At 40.5% G+C, this 14,855-nt stretch overlaps 1 protein-coding gene across 4 annotated transcripts in view; it reads left to right on the top strand.

The window, feature by feature from the left end:
* Positions 1–14,855, top strand: part of trappc9 (trafficking protein particle complex subunit 9) — a 535,810-nt gene that overhangs the window by 264,787 nt on the left and 256,168 nt on the right. For all 4 annotated transcript variants that reach the window (XM_073043422.1, XM_073043433.1, XM_073043451.1 and 1 more), the window contains one exon: positions 682–838. In XM_073043422.1, coding sequence (XP_072899523.1) covers positions 682–838 — 157 coding nt within the window. The remainder of the gene's footprint in view (positions 1–681; positions 839–14,855) is intronic.

Here is a 14,855-nt window from a genome sequence, read left to right as displayed (position 1 = left end):
AGGAGTTAATGTTTTGATGTTTGGGTCATGGTTCAGAAGGGCATAGTGGATTTGTCTGAGAACTGACACTTGATCTCTGAAAGAAAGAAGACAATTTGCCACACTATAGTAGTGCCACTACTGTCTGTGTCCTAATGCACCACAATAATGAGGCAAGCGAGGGACAACTCCTCATTTTCTGCCTGGGTAAGCTGCTGAATGCAACACTGAAGTTTTCATCTTGAGATGGCTGACTCTTTCATTCTATTTCAGGGCTGGCCTTTTCTGTATGTCATTGTTTTGGCCTAGTTTTTAGTTTTATTTTTTGTTCAGTCTATCCTGCTCTTCAGCCTCATCATTGGAAATATATTACCAAGACAACGAAGCTAAATCTCATTTTAACTGTTCCTTAATTGCCAGGTTATGTCTGTTACAATCCTATTGAAAATATTCTTTTTGTCTACTCATCCTTACCTGAACTTTTTCTACTATTTTTGTCTTTTTTCCAGTTCTAATGAAAGATCTTGGTCCTGAACTATGAATCTTCCATCTTTCTGCCTGACGTGCAGAGTGCTTGCTACATTTTCTGTTTGTATTTCAGAGATCCACCATCTTCATTTCTTTGGCTTTTAACATGCTATTGATTTTTTCTCAGTATTGATGCTGTTGTATTATTGTAAAAATTTGATATTTATCTTGCAGAATGGCCATACAAGTCAACAAGTTCAAATTTGAAACTCTTCCAGCATCCAGTGCTGTAGGTGAAATGTGTGCAGAAAGCCAAAAGCACTTAGAAGAGGAATGGAGCCATGCTCAGGCTATAGAGATCAACAACAAGTTGAACATCAGCTGGAAGATCATATCCTTTCGTGATACTCAAAAATAACTATTAAAGGTCCCAAGAAGTAAGAGATTGCAGATATTGGAATCTGGTACATAAAGTGAACTGCTAGAAAAACCAAGGGTCAAGGTCAAGTAGGGGGAAAAGAGATGTGTCGATGTTTTATGTTGTAACCTTTATATCAGTTTATTGTTTTGCTGTTAATGTACCAATATTGTTGTTTCTGCAAGGAATACAACTATACAGGATATACTTTGAGCATATTGAACCTTCAAAGGAATTGTTTGGAATTTCATTCACTCATTATTAGGTATATAAACATGGATATCTGATTTAGGAGCAGGTATAGAACTTTTTGATCTTGCTTTACATTCAACAAGTTTATGCTAATCAGACTGTAACATCTGCCTACCCTTAATAACCTTCTTTACAAAGAATCTACTACTCTGCTTTCTGGATGAAGTAGTGTCTTGCTGAGAGAAGGAGAATTGTCTAGTCTTTATTTGAAATAGGTACTCCTTTAAACAGACAACTAACAATGTGAATCTGAGACTTTAAGGTAAATTGTTTTCTATTGTTTTCCATCAATCTGCTTATGACCTTCCTTGCCTTGATTTTTTTGCATTTTCTTGCCGCCTTAATGATCAGTACATGCTTCTTATCATCAGATTTGTTTTGGTTAATATTCATATACAGGTCTTCCCCAGCCTATGAACACTTGACTTACATCCAGTCTATACAAATGAATGAGCATTTGGGAGATCAGCAAGATGGTTTTGCCTGCTGCTGCAGGGTTGCAAGCATCTTTTGTCTTGTGGGAACTCAGTTCGCAGCTGCATTTCCAACTTACCATCTGTTTGGGTTACAAACAGTTCATTGGAAGGACCTGCAAATTTTTGCCTTGCTCCTCATCATTCCCTCCACTTCTTCTCTCATTTCCTAGGAAAGGTCCCTGAATTGAAATATTAATTGGTTTCTCTTTCCACTGATGTTGTTCATCATCCAGCATTTTCTGTTTTTTTTTTCTGATTTGAGTGTCTGCAGTTTTATTTGTTCTCTATGGACCAGCAAAATTCTATTTGTTGACAGAAAGCAAATTTAGAATGGCTGTCAGTGGTCTCTTCACTTTCTTCTTTAAGCACCTCACTTTGTAATATCTCTTAGGTTCATAAGGATCTTCTTTACATATTGTTTTCTTTTTCGATGCTCTCTCAACCCCTCAATGAGTGGTTTCATATTATGAGTTAATACATAACTCATTTTGTTCCAGCAGCTCACAGGTCATGTATTATCCCGATGCAAGCTTTGAGGCATAGAATCATAGAACACTACAGCATATAAACAGGCCTGTTGGTCCTTCTAGTTCATCCTGAACTATTAACCTACCTAGTCCCATTGACTTGCACACATACCATAGCCCACCATACCTCACTCATGCATGTAACTATCCAAATTTCTCTTACATGTTGAAATTGAATCCACATCCACCATTTCCACTGGCAGCTCATTCCACACTTTAACCACCCTTTCAGTGAAATAGTTCCCCTCATGTTCCCTTAAACATTTCACCTTTCACCCTTGGTCCATGACCTCTAGTTCTAGTCTTACCTAACGTCAATGGAAAGCAGTTGCCTGTATTTACTTTATGTATAACCTTCATAATTTTCTATATTCTTATCAAATTAATACTCATTCTCTTAAGCACTAGGGAATAAGGCCCTAATCGATTCAACGTTTCCCTATAACTCAGGTCTTCAAGTCTTAGCACCATCATTGTACATCTTTTCTGCACTCTTTCAACCTTATTGATATATTACACGTAGGTAGGTAATCAGAACTGCACACAATACTCCAAGCTAATCCTCACTAATGCATTATATAACTTCGGTATAACATCTCATCTCCCGTACTCAGTACTTTGATTTACGAAGGCTATTATGCCAAAACCTTTCTTTACGACCCTATCTACCTGTGATGCTACTTTCAAGGAATTATGGATCTGTATTCCCAGATCCTCCTATTTTACACACGCCTCTGTCCTACCACTCACTGCGCAAGTCCTACTCTGGTTAGTCCTCCCAAAGTGCAACATCTCACACATTTGCATTAAATTCCATTTGCCATTTTCAGTCCATTTTTTCAGCAGGTCCAGATTCTGCTGCCTTCCACGCTGTTCATTACACCCCTAATTCACAAATTTTCTGATCCAATTTACTATATTATCCAAATACCATAAAATATGGGAGCAGAATTGGGCCATTTGACCTATTAAGTCTGCTCTGCCATTTCATCGTGGCTGACCCAATTTTCTGCTCAGCCCCAAACTCCTGCCTTCTCTCCATATTCCTTCATGCCCTGACCATTAAGAATCTATCAACATTGGCCTTAAATGTACATACAGACTTGGCCTCCACAGCTGTCTGTGCCAAAGAATTCCACAGATTCATCACCCTCTGGCTAAATAAATTCCTCCTCATCACTGTTCTACAAGAACAGTCCTCTATTTTGAGGCTGCGTCCTCTGGACTTAGACTGTCCCACCACAGGAAACATTCTCTCCACATCCACTCTATCAAGGCCTTTCACCATTCCATTGGTTTCAATGAGGTCACCCCTCATTCTTCTGAATTCTAGTGAATACAGGTCAGAGTCATCAAACACTCTTCATATGACAACCCATTAAATCGTGGAATAGTTTTCCTGAACTTCCTATGAACCCTTTCCAGTTTCAGCACATCCTTTCTAAGATAAAAGGCCCAAAATCACTCAGAATACTCCGTGAGGCCTCACCAGTGCTTTATTAACTATCAACATTACATCCTTGCTTTTATATTCTAGTCCTGTTGAAATGAATGCTAACAGTACATTTGCCTTCCTGCACATGGACTCCCAGGTCCCTTTGCACTTCAGATTTTTGAATGTTCTCTCCATTTAGAAAATCGTCAACCCTTTCATTTCTTCATCACCATGCACTTCCTGACACTATTCCACCTGCGACTTTTTGCCCATTCTCCTAATCTGTCCTCTGTATCCTCTCTACTTTCTCAAGACTACTGCCGCTCCACCCATCTTCATATCATCTGCATACTTTGCAACAAAACCATCAATTCCATCATCCAAATCATTAACATGCAAAGTCAAAAGGATTGGTCCCAACACAGACTCCGTGAAACACCACTAGTCACCCACAGCCAACCAGAAAAGGCTCCCTATATTCTCACTTTTTGCCTCCTGCCAATCAGCCACTGTTTTATCCATGCTAGAATCTTTACTGTAGTACCATGGGCTTGTTGCTTGTTAAGCAGCCTCATGTGACACCTTGTTAAAGGCCTTCTGAAAATCTAAGTGCACAACAATCATTCAGGTCGTTGATATGGACGACAAGCAGCAACGGACCCAGCACTGATCCTTGAGGGTCAATGCTAGTCACAGGCATCCAGTTAGAGAGGCAACTAGCTACTACCACTCTCTGGCTTCTCCCATGAAATCAATATCAAATCCAATTTGCTACCCCATCCTGAATGCCAAGCAACTGAACCTTTTAGACTAGCCTCCCATGTGTGACCTTGTCAAATGCATTGTCCATGTAAACAACATCCACTACATTGCCTTCATCAACCTTCCTAGTAATTTCCTCAGAACTCAATAAGATTGGTTAGACCTACCATGCACAAAACCATGTCGACTACCCCCAGTCAGTTCCTGTCTATCAAAGTACTTGGATAACCATTCCCTTAGGATACTTTCCTATTACTTACCCACTACTGAAGTCAGGCTCACTGGCCTATAATTTCCTTTCTTCTGCCTCCCTTCTTAAAGATTGGAGTGGCATTTGCAATTTTCCAGTCCTCCAGAATCATTCCAGAATTTAGTATTCCTTGAAAGATCATTACTGAGCCTCCACAGTCTTTTAAGGTACCTCTTTCAGAACCATGTGGTGGTATCCATTTAGTCCAGATGACTTACCTCAGACTTTTCAGCTTACCAAGCACCTTTTTCCTAGAAATAGCAATGACACTCACTTCTGCTCACTGACACACTCTCATTTCTGGCATTCTGCTAGTGTCTTCCATAGTGAAGATAGGTGCAATATACTTAGTACATTCATCCACCATTTCTACATCCCCCATTACTACCTCTCCAACACAAAATTGACATTTTCTATCCAGAAATGTCTGTATTTTTGTCAGTAGTTAGTGTATGGAAAGCAGGTTCCACGGTTCTTCTATTCTCTGTTTCTTAAGCACAAGCCTGAAGCACTCAACAAATTCAAATGCATAGTTCTTGCTGCACCAACTCTGTTATATTTACATATTGACCAGAAGACAAAGGAATAGAATTAGGCCATTTGGCCCATTCAGTGTTCTCTGCCATTTCATCATGGCTGATCCTTTTCTCTTTCAACCCCATTCTCCTGCCTTATCCCTGTAAACTTTCATGCCCTAACTAATCAAGAACCTATCAAATCCCACCTTAAATACACCCAATGACCTGAGCTCCACATCTGACTGAAGAAATGAATTCCACAGATTCACCAACCTCTGGCTAAAGAAATTCCTCCTCACCTCTGTTCTAAATGGACACTTCTCTATTCTGAGGCTGTGCCCTCAGGTCCTAGATTCCTCTACTACAGGAAATATCATCTTCTCATCCACTCTATCTAGACCTTTCAACATTTGATAGTTTTCAACAAGATCCCTCCTCATTCTTCTAAATTTCAGCGAGTACAGGCCCAGAGCCATCTAACAACACTCCCCTTTCAATCCCAGAATCATTCTCATGAACCTCCTCTGAGCCCTCTCCAATGGCACATCCTTTCTTAGATAAGGGTCCCAAAGCTGCTCTCAATACATCTAAGTAAGGCCTCAGCAGAACCTTAAGAAACTTCAGCATTACATCCTTGCTTTTATGTTCTAGTCCTCTCAAAATGAATGCTAACATTCTATTTGCCTTTCTTACCACTGACTTGACCTGCAAGCAATCCTGCACGAAGACTTCCTAGTCCCTTTGCACCTCAGAGTTTTGAATTTTCTCCCCATTTAGAAAATAGTCTATTCCTTTATTCTGCATATCAAAGTACAGGACCATACACTTCCCAACATTGTATTCCATTTACCACATCTTTACCCATTCTCCTAATCTGTCCAAGTTCTTCTGCAGCCTCCCTGCTTCCTCATCACTCCCTATGCCTCCACCTATCTTCACATCATCCACAAACTTGGCATAAAGCCATCAATTCCAACATTCAAATCATTGATAACGTAAAAGAAGCTGTCCCAGCACTGACCCCTGTGGAACACCACTAGTTACTGGCAGCCAACTAGAAAAGGCTCCCTTTTTCCCCACTCTTTGTCTCCTGCCAGTTAGCCAATCCTCTGCTCATGCTGGTATCTCTCCTTGAAACAGTGGGCTCTTGTTATGCAGCCTCATGTGCAGCACCTTGTGGAAGGCCTTTTGAAAATTGAAGTACATTACATCCATAATTCTGCTTGTTATTTTCTCAAAGAATTCCAACAAGTTTTTCACTTAAGGAAACTATGCTGACTCTACTGTATTTTATCATGTGCCTCCAGGTAACCTGAGACTTCAACCTTGAAAATCAGCTCCAACATCTTCCAACCACAGAGGTCAGGCTAACTGGCCTTTATTTTCCTTTTTTCTGCCTTCCTCCCTTTTTCAAGATTGGAGTGACATTTGCAGTTTTTCAGTCCTCCAGAGCCATGCCAGAATCTAGTGATTCTTGAAAGATCATTACTCATGTCTCCATAATCTCTGCAGCTACTCTTTCAGAACCCTGGGGTGTAGTCCATCTGGTCCAGGTGGCTAAACTACCCTCAGACCTTTTGGCTTCCCAAGCACCTTCTTTAGTAGTAAGAACAGGACTCACCTTTGCCCGTAACACTCTTGAACTGTTGGGCCTGAACTGTTCCCTGTTCCTGACCCTGGGAGGCAACATACCATCTGTGTGCCTCTTTCATGTCCACAGAATCTCTAACTATGGAATCCCATATCACAGCTGCCGTCTGCTTCTTTTCCCCTTCCCTTCTTAACCCCAAACCAGAGACCCAGTCACTTCTGCACCCCCCCGGTAGCTCACTTATTCTGCAATATCCAAAGCAGTATACTATTATTATTATTGAGGGGATCAACCACAGAGATTGGCTGCACTGGTGGCCCATTTCCTTTTGCTCTCCTGGCAGTTACCTGCTTCCTGTAACTTAAGAGTGACTACATCCTCATTTTCCTGTATGAGACAAAGTCATCAAGCTGCAGCTTCAGTTCCTTCACATGTGCTCTGAAGAGCTTCACCTTGGTATATCTGGTACAGATGTAGTTATCTGGGAGGCTGGAGATTTCCCAGAATTCCTGTATTTCACACTAAGAACACTACACAGCCCCTGGAGCCATTCTCACTGCACTAAATATGCACTAACAGATGAAGAATGAAAGAGAAAAGAAACTGATCTCACCCAAGCCTATTGAGCCAAAGCCTCCCCACTCTAACACTGGCCTACTCCAATAATGGCTTACTTCCTTATTTTTATTTGTCCTTACTGAATCATGATATGATTGGGCTGCCGAAAAAAGCTGAAAACTCACTATCATTCACCCCATGTGTGCATAGAATGCATAAAAACATTAATTTTAATTCTAAGGTGCTGTTACCAATGACCACTTTGGCTATATTTGGCTATATAGGGCTACTTTTGCTCATCTTGTTTCACTCTTCATGCTCTTTCAGAGTTTCAGTTACATGCACAAAATTCCACATTTCTTCTGGGTACGTAATTTCGTAACTACATCTATATGAATTTTCTGATTAGGCTGTCTTTAAAGTTATCTAACTTCCATTCTTCCAGGTATTTTCCACTACAGTACTGAACTCACCCCAAAAAATTTTTTCTGCACAAATGATGCATGCAATATTGCCGGTATCTTGATATGTAAAAATATCGCCAGTTTTTATCTTTTGTTTTTGATGTGAAGACGCTAGTTCAGTATCTGAGTTGCAAAAGCCTTTCTACCTTATACTTTATACAAGCTTTGCTCTTCTAAGTAGTTAACTCTTCTGTTTTTTTCCCAACATCCTTAGATTACTAAAAATAATAATTACTATTTACAAATAGTGCTAATAATAATATTTGAAAAATGTAATAGGTTAAAAAAATTATAATTTCAATAAAGTACTCCCAGTGGTGCAAGCAATTACACAGAAATGATGTTTCACCTTATTCTAACAATTTTTAAATTACTTACCAAAAAAAGTCAGAATGAAGAATTTTCACATCAAACAAACACAAACCACAACTCGCAACATAAGTAACTGGTGTCAGGCAGTCAAAGTAACTGACAGGAACAATGGAAAAAATAAAATGGTTTGATTAGGTGGGGTTGGCATTCAGTGTGCCGGCAGTTTATTGAGAATGAGCTGTGGACTTCATTCTATGTTTACTGTTACAGTTTGTAACTGTGTTGCAACTTGAAGCTCTGACAATATAAATACGTTGAAGCTCTAAAAGTTTCAAAGTAAAGGTTGTAGCACAGTTATTATTCAGAAATTTTATGGATTATATTCATTAGCACATAAATTATAACATTTCACAATTAACATAAATTTCAAAATTATATTAATATTATATAAAGTACAATTCCAGCTATGTGGCAGCAAAGCCTATGTATCATCCTGCCTTTAAAATACTGATTCATCTTTGGGTTGTATTGATCCTGCGGCTTCCAAATTGCTTTCTGAAACTTCAGCCATTGCTGTTCTGCTGTCATCCCTGCTTGTGTCCTCTTAAATCAACTTTTGCCAGCTCCTCTCTAATGCCTGTGTAATTTCCTTTATTGCACTATGATACTGATATATCCAATTTTAGCTTATCCTTCTTAAACCACGGGATGAATTCTATCATATTATATTCACTGCCTCCCAGGGGCTCCTTTACCCTAAGGTGCTTAATCAACTCTGGGCATTACATAACAACTAATCTAGAACTGCTATTCTAGTGGGCTCGACCACAAGCTGCTCCATTCTACAAAATAGGGATTCTATGAATTCCCTCTCTTGGGATTGAGAACCCACCTGATTTTCCCAATCTTCTTACATATTAAAATCCACATGACTATCACAGCATTGCCATTTTGATATGCCTTTCCTGTCTTCAATTGTTGGTTATTTGTAGCCCACATCCTGGTTACTATTTGGAGGCTGTATCTAACTCCCACTAGACTCTTTTTACCCTTTTGTAACTCTACCAACAAGGATTCCTATGTCACCTCTTTCCAAAAATTTGATTTCATCTTTTACCAAGAGAGCTACCTCGTCTCCTCTGCCTACCTGCCTATCCTTTCTTGACAATGGGTACCCTTGGATGTTAAGCTCCCAACAATGATCGTCTTCCAGCCTCAACTCAGCAACACTCACAACATCATACCTGCCAATCTAACAGTTACAGATCACGTGCCATTCACAAAGGACACCTTCAGTCCAGTATTCATAACCTTCTTTGATTTTGTCCCCATGTTGCACTCCAATTCATCCCACTAACTGTAAATTTGCCCCATCATTTGCCTGCCTTCAATACACACTGCAACTTGTTGTTTTCCAACTGCCCCATCCTCACTCTGTTTCCCATCCTGCTGCCAAATTAGGTTGGAACCTTCCCTCACAGCTCTAGCAAGCCTGCCTGCAAAAATATTGGTCCCCTCTGGTTCAGGTGTAACCAATTCTTTTTGTTTAGGCTACACCTTACCCAGATTTCCAGCATCTGCAGAATCTCTTGTTCTGTTTTAGACTCCTTCCTCCTTGGCTATCAAAGCTCTTTTAGAAGTTTTTCACTGTCAGCAGTGATGTTTTGGAAATACAGCATCTTTGAGAGTAATTTTCCCTATTATTTATGAATTGGCATTTCATTTAGTTTCTTGTCATTTGCTCTCCTTCTCTCCCATGCACTTTAGTTACTTTATGCCAGAAAAGAAAATTGGGGTATAATTTTTCTTTGGTCCTCAGATTTTAAAAAAAAATCTAAAGCTTTTATAAAACAAGCTGACAACTTCTTTCCTTAGTTTTATGTTTTGCACTTAAATTGTTTTGGTAGCCTTAATACACGTTTCTTAGGCCAGAACTGGACATGTATTTTAATACATTATTTTCCAAGGGAAGTATTGCCACCCTTTCTTACTCAATCATTACATAGTCACATGCATTAACAATGTGGTTTTAATCTAAATTGAATTTTTCATTACTAAGACATAACTAATATTCCATTAGTTAGGAAGTTGAGAAGCAGGACCTCAAAAGTAGTCAGCTCGGGATTACTGCCTATGCCACGCGACAGTGGGTATAAGAATAGAGTGAGGTAAAGGATAAATGCGTGGATGAGGGATTGGAGCGGGGGCAGGGATTCAGATTTCTGGATCATTGGGACCTCTTTTGGGGCAGGTGTGACCTGTACAAAAAGGACGGGTTGCACTTAAATCCCAGGGGGACCAATATCCTGGCAGGGAGGTTTGCTAAGGCTATTGGGGAGAGTTTAAAGTAGAATTGCTGGGGGGTGAGAACCAAAATGAAGAGACAGAGGAAGAGGCGGTTGGCTCACAATTAGAGAAAGCTTGGAGACAGTGCGAGAGGGAGGATAGGCAGGTGATCGAGAAGGAACGTGCTCAGACCGACGGTTTGAGTTGTGTCTATTTTAATGCAAGGAGTATTATGAACAAAGCGGATGAGCTTAGGGCATGGATCAGTACTTGGAGCTTTGATGTTGTGGCCATTACGGAGACTTGAATGGCTCAGGGGCAGGAATGGTTACTTTGAGTGCCAGGCTTTAGATGTTTCAGAAGGGACAGGGAGGGAGGCAAAAGAGGTGGGGGTGTGGCACTTTTGATCAGCGATGGTGTCACAGCCGTAGAAAAGGGGGAAGACATGGAGGAATTGTCTACGAAGTCTCTGTGGGTGGAAATTAGGAACAGTAAGGGGTCAATAACTCTATTGAGTTTTTTTTATAGACCACCCAATAGTAACAGGGACATCGAGGATCGGATAGGGAGACAGATTCTGCATAGCTGTAATAATAACAAGGTTGTCGTGGTGGAAGATTTTAATTTCCCAAATATGGATTGGCATGTCACTAGATCGAGGGGTTTAGATAGGGTGGAGTTTGTTAGGTGTGTTCTGGAAGGTTTCTTGACACAGTATGTAGATAAGCCTACAAGAGGAGAGGCTGCACTTGATATGGTATTGGGAAATGAACCTGGTCAGGTGTCAGATCTCTCAGTGGGAAAGCATATTGGAGATAGTGATCACAACTCATCGGAGAGGGATAGGAACAGACAAGTTAGGAAAGCGTTTAATGGAGTAAGGGGAAATATGCAGCTATCAGGCAGGAACTTGGAAGCATGAATTGGAAACAGATGTTCTTGGAAATGTACAGAAGAAATGTGGCAAATGTTCAAGGGATATTTCCATGGAATTCTCCAAAGGTACATTCCAATGAGACAGGGAAAGGATGGTATGGTACAGGAACCGTGGTGTACAAAGGCTGTTGTAAATCTAGTCAAGAAGAAAAGAAGAGGTTATGAAAGGTTCAAAAAGCTAGGTAATGATAGAGAGCTAAAAATTATAAGGCTAGCAGGAAGGAGCTCAAGAAAGAAATTAGGAGAGCAGAAAGGGCCATGAGGAGACCTTGGCAGACAAGATTAAGGAAAAACCCAATGCATTCTACAAGTATGTTAAGAGCAAGAGGATAAGATGTGAGAGAATAGGACCAATCGTGTGACAGTGGAAACGTGTGTATGGTACCAGAGGAGATAGCAGAGGTACTTAATGAATATTTTGCTTCAGTATTCTGTATGGAAAAGCATCTTGGCGATTGTAGGGATGACTTACAGCAGACTGAAAAGCTTGAGCATGTCGACATTAAGAAAGAGGATGTGCTGGAGCTTTTGGAAAGCATCAAGTTGGATAAGTCACCGGGACCAGACGAGATGTACCCCAGGCTACTGTGAGAGGCGAGGGGGAGATTGCTGAGTCTCTGGCGATGATCTTTGCATCATCAGTGGGGACAGGAGAGGTTCCGGAGGATTGGATGGTAGCGGATGTTGTTCTATTATTCAAGAAAGGGAGTTGAGATAGCCCAGGAAATTATAGACCAGTGAGTCTTACTTAAGTGGTTGGTAAGTTGATGGAGAAGATCCTGAGAGGCAGAATTTATGAACGTTTAGAGAGGCATAATGTGATTAGGAATAGTCAGCATGGCTTTGTGAGAGGCAGGTCATGCCTTACGAGCCTGACTGAATTTTTTGAGGATGTGACTGAACACATTGATGATGGTAGAACAGTAGATGTAGTGTATATGGATTTCAGCAAGGCAATTGACAAGGCACCCCATGTATGGCTTATTGAGAAAGTAAGGAGACATGGGATCCAAGGGGACATTGCTTTGTGGATCCAAACTGGCTTGCTCACATAAGGCAAGGAGTGGTTGTAGATAGGTCATTTTCTGCATGGAGGTCGGTCACCAGTAGTGTGCTTCAGGGATTTGTTTTGGGACCCCTACTCTTCAAGACTTTTATAACTGACCTGGATGAAGAAGTGGAGGGATGGGTTAGTAAAGACACAAAGGTTGGGGGTGTTGTGGATAGTGTGGAGGGCTGTCAGAGGTTACAATGGGACATTGATAGGATACAGAAATGGGTTGAGAAGTGGCAGATGGAGTTCAACCCAGATAAGTGTGAGGTGGTTCATTTTGGTAGGTCAAATATAATGACAGAATATAGTATTAATGGTAAGACTCTTGGTAGTATGGAGGATCAGAGGGATCTTGGGGTCTGAGTCTATAGGACACTCAAGGCTGCTGCGCTGGTTGACTCTGTGGTAAAGAAGGCATTGGCCTTCGTCAATCATGGGATTGAGTTTAGGAGTCGAGAGGTAATGTTGCAGCTATATAGGACCCTGGCCAGACCCCACTTGGAGTACTGTGCTCAGTTCTGGTTGCCTCACTACAGGAAGGACTTGGAAACCATAGAAAGGGTGCAGAGGAGATTTACAAGGATGTTGCCTGGATTGGGGGGCATGCCTTATGAGAATAGGTTGAGTGAACTTGGTCTTTTCTCCTTGAAGGAACAGAGGATGAAAGGTGACCTGATAGAGGTGTATAAGATGATGAGAGGGATTGATCATGTGGATAGTCAGAGGCTTTTTCCCAGGGCTGAAATGGCTAGCATGAGGGGGCACAGTTTTAAGGTGCTTGGAAGTAGTACAGAGGAGATATCAGGGGTACGTTTTTTACGTAAAGAGTGGTGAGTGCATGCAATGGGCTGCCGGCGACAGTGGTGGAGGCGGATATGATAGTCTTTTAAGAGACTCCTGGATAGGTACATGGAGTTTAGAAAAATAGAGGGCTATGGGTAACCCTAGGTAATTTCTCAGTTAAGGACATGTTCCGCACAGCTTTGTGGGCTGAAGGGCCTGTATTGTGCTGCAGGTTTTCTATGTTTCTATGTTCTAAAATGATTAACAAATAAGAAACTAATATCAGCTGCATAACTCTTCCTAAATATTTTCTTTAACCAAATTTTTTTAACTCCCTTCATGTTGTTTTAGCTTGTTATAAATTGTTGATTAATTACTCGTGAAGAATCTCAAATTTTCTAGTCTGAACACAAGTATGAAATTTTGACTTACTATGATCTGGTCAAGAGGGTCAGTACTGAACCTTGTTAATTGGACTGATTTTGATTTAAAAGGTTGATTGTGTATTACCAATTTATATAAAGTTGCATTGTGTTATACAAATATCAAAATGCCTATGACTTGTCCAAAGTGCATGGATCAAAATTGTCCATTCTGTAAACCTTCGGTATGTAGCAATTATATTTTAATTTGCTTTCTCTTACAGAAATTGTATTTTTGCATGTTTTTTTCTTCCTCCTCAGCTGTCTAACATAATTCTTGTTCATTGAGACTTTGTTTATTGAGAAATGGAGTGGTGAAAACATGTTCGGGAACATTTCAACTACATAAAAAACAGGTTTCAAAAATATTGTTGTTTATTCGTACTATTGTTTCAGACAGTTAGCTGTCCTACATTGAGTGCCAGTTCTATTTCTAGATTTTGAACATAGTGGTTATAGTCAAGAAAGTTTTCATTTGGAAAAGTTTGGAAGATAAGTTCAAAAAGGGAATGATAACTTTGGGACCTGTATAGATAGCCAGTAGTCAGTGGGAGTTAGAATAGCTGATGTGTTATGTTGATTGGGTTATGCATGGTGCAAAGGCTTGTATTGAGCTATATTTGTTAAATGCATCCAAGGAAGTTTCATTACTCAATGTTTAGAGAGACTTACTAGAGAGGGCACAACACTGGATATCCTCTTAGGAAGCAAGTTAGTGACGGTAATGCCCAGTGACTAGAACTCCGTTAGTTTGGGAAATGCGATCAGAATTCTAATAGTTTTGAAATAGTTATTGAGAAGGATCATACAGTTCCAAAGGTTAAAGTTCTAAATTCAGGCTTTGCTAATTTTGGAGACATTAGATGAGATTTTACAGAAGTTAATTAACTGAGACTGTTTGATGGTGAAGGGATAACTGGCAAATTAGAGACTTTTAAAAGTTTGATATCAAGGGTTCAGGGACATGTTCCTGTTAGGGTGAAGGGTAAGACTGGCAAGTTTAAGGAACTCTGATTGACAAGAGATTTTGAGGCTCTGGTCTGGTAAAAGGAGTCGTACATCAGATTTAAACAATTTGGAATGAGGCAGTCCTCTGAAATGGTTGCCACAAGAGGACACAGGTTTAAGGTGCTGGAGAGTAGGTACAGAGGAGATGTCAGGGGTAAGTTTTTTATGCAGAGAGTGGTGAGTCCGTGGAACGGGCTGCCGGCAACAGTGGTGGAGACGGATATGATAGGGTCTTTTAAGAGACTTTTGGATAGGTACATGGAGGATAGAAAAATAGAGGATTATGGGTAAGCCTAGTAATTTCTAAGGTAGGGACATGTTCGGCACAACTTTATGGGCTGTAGGGTCTGCATTGT

The sequence above is a fragment of the Hemitrygon akajei genome, chromosome 1 (genome assembly GCF_048418815.1).
Source record: "Hemitrygon akajei chromosome 1, sHemAka1.3, whole genome shotgun sequence".
NCBI lineage: Eukaryota > Metazoa > Chordata > Chondrichthyes > Myliobatiformes > Dasyatidae > Hemitrygon > Hemitrygon akajei.
The sequence above is the reverse complement of the archived record's forward strand: the minus strand, read 5'-3'. Positions and strand labels throughout refer to the sequence as shown.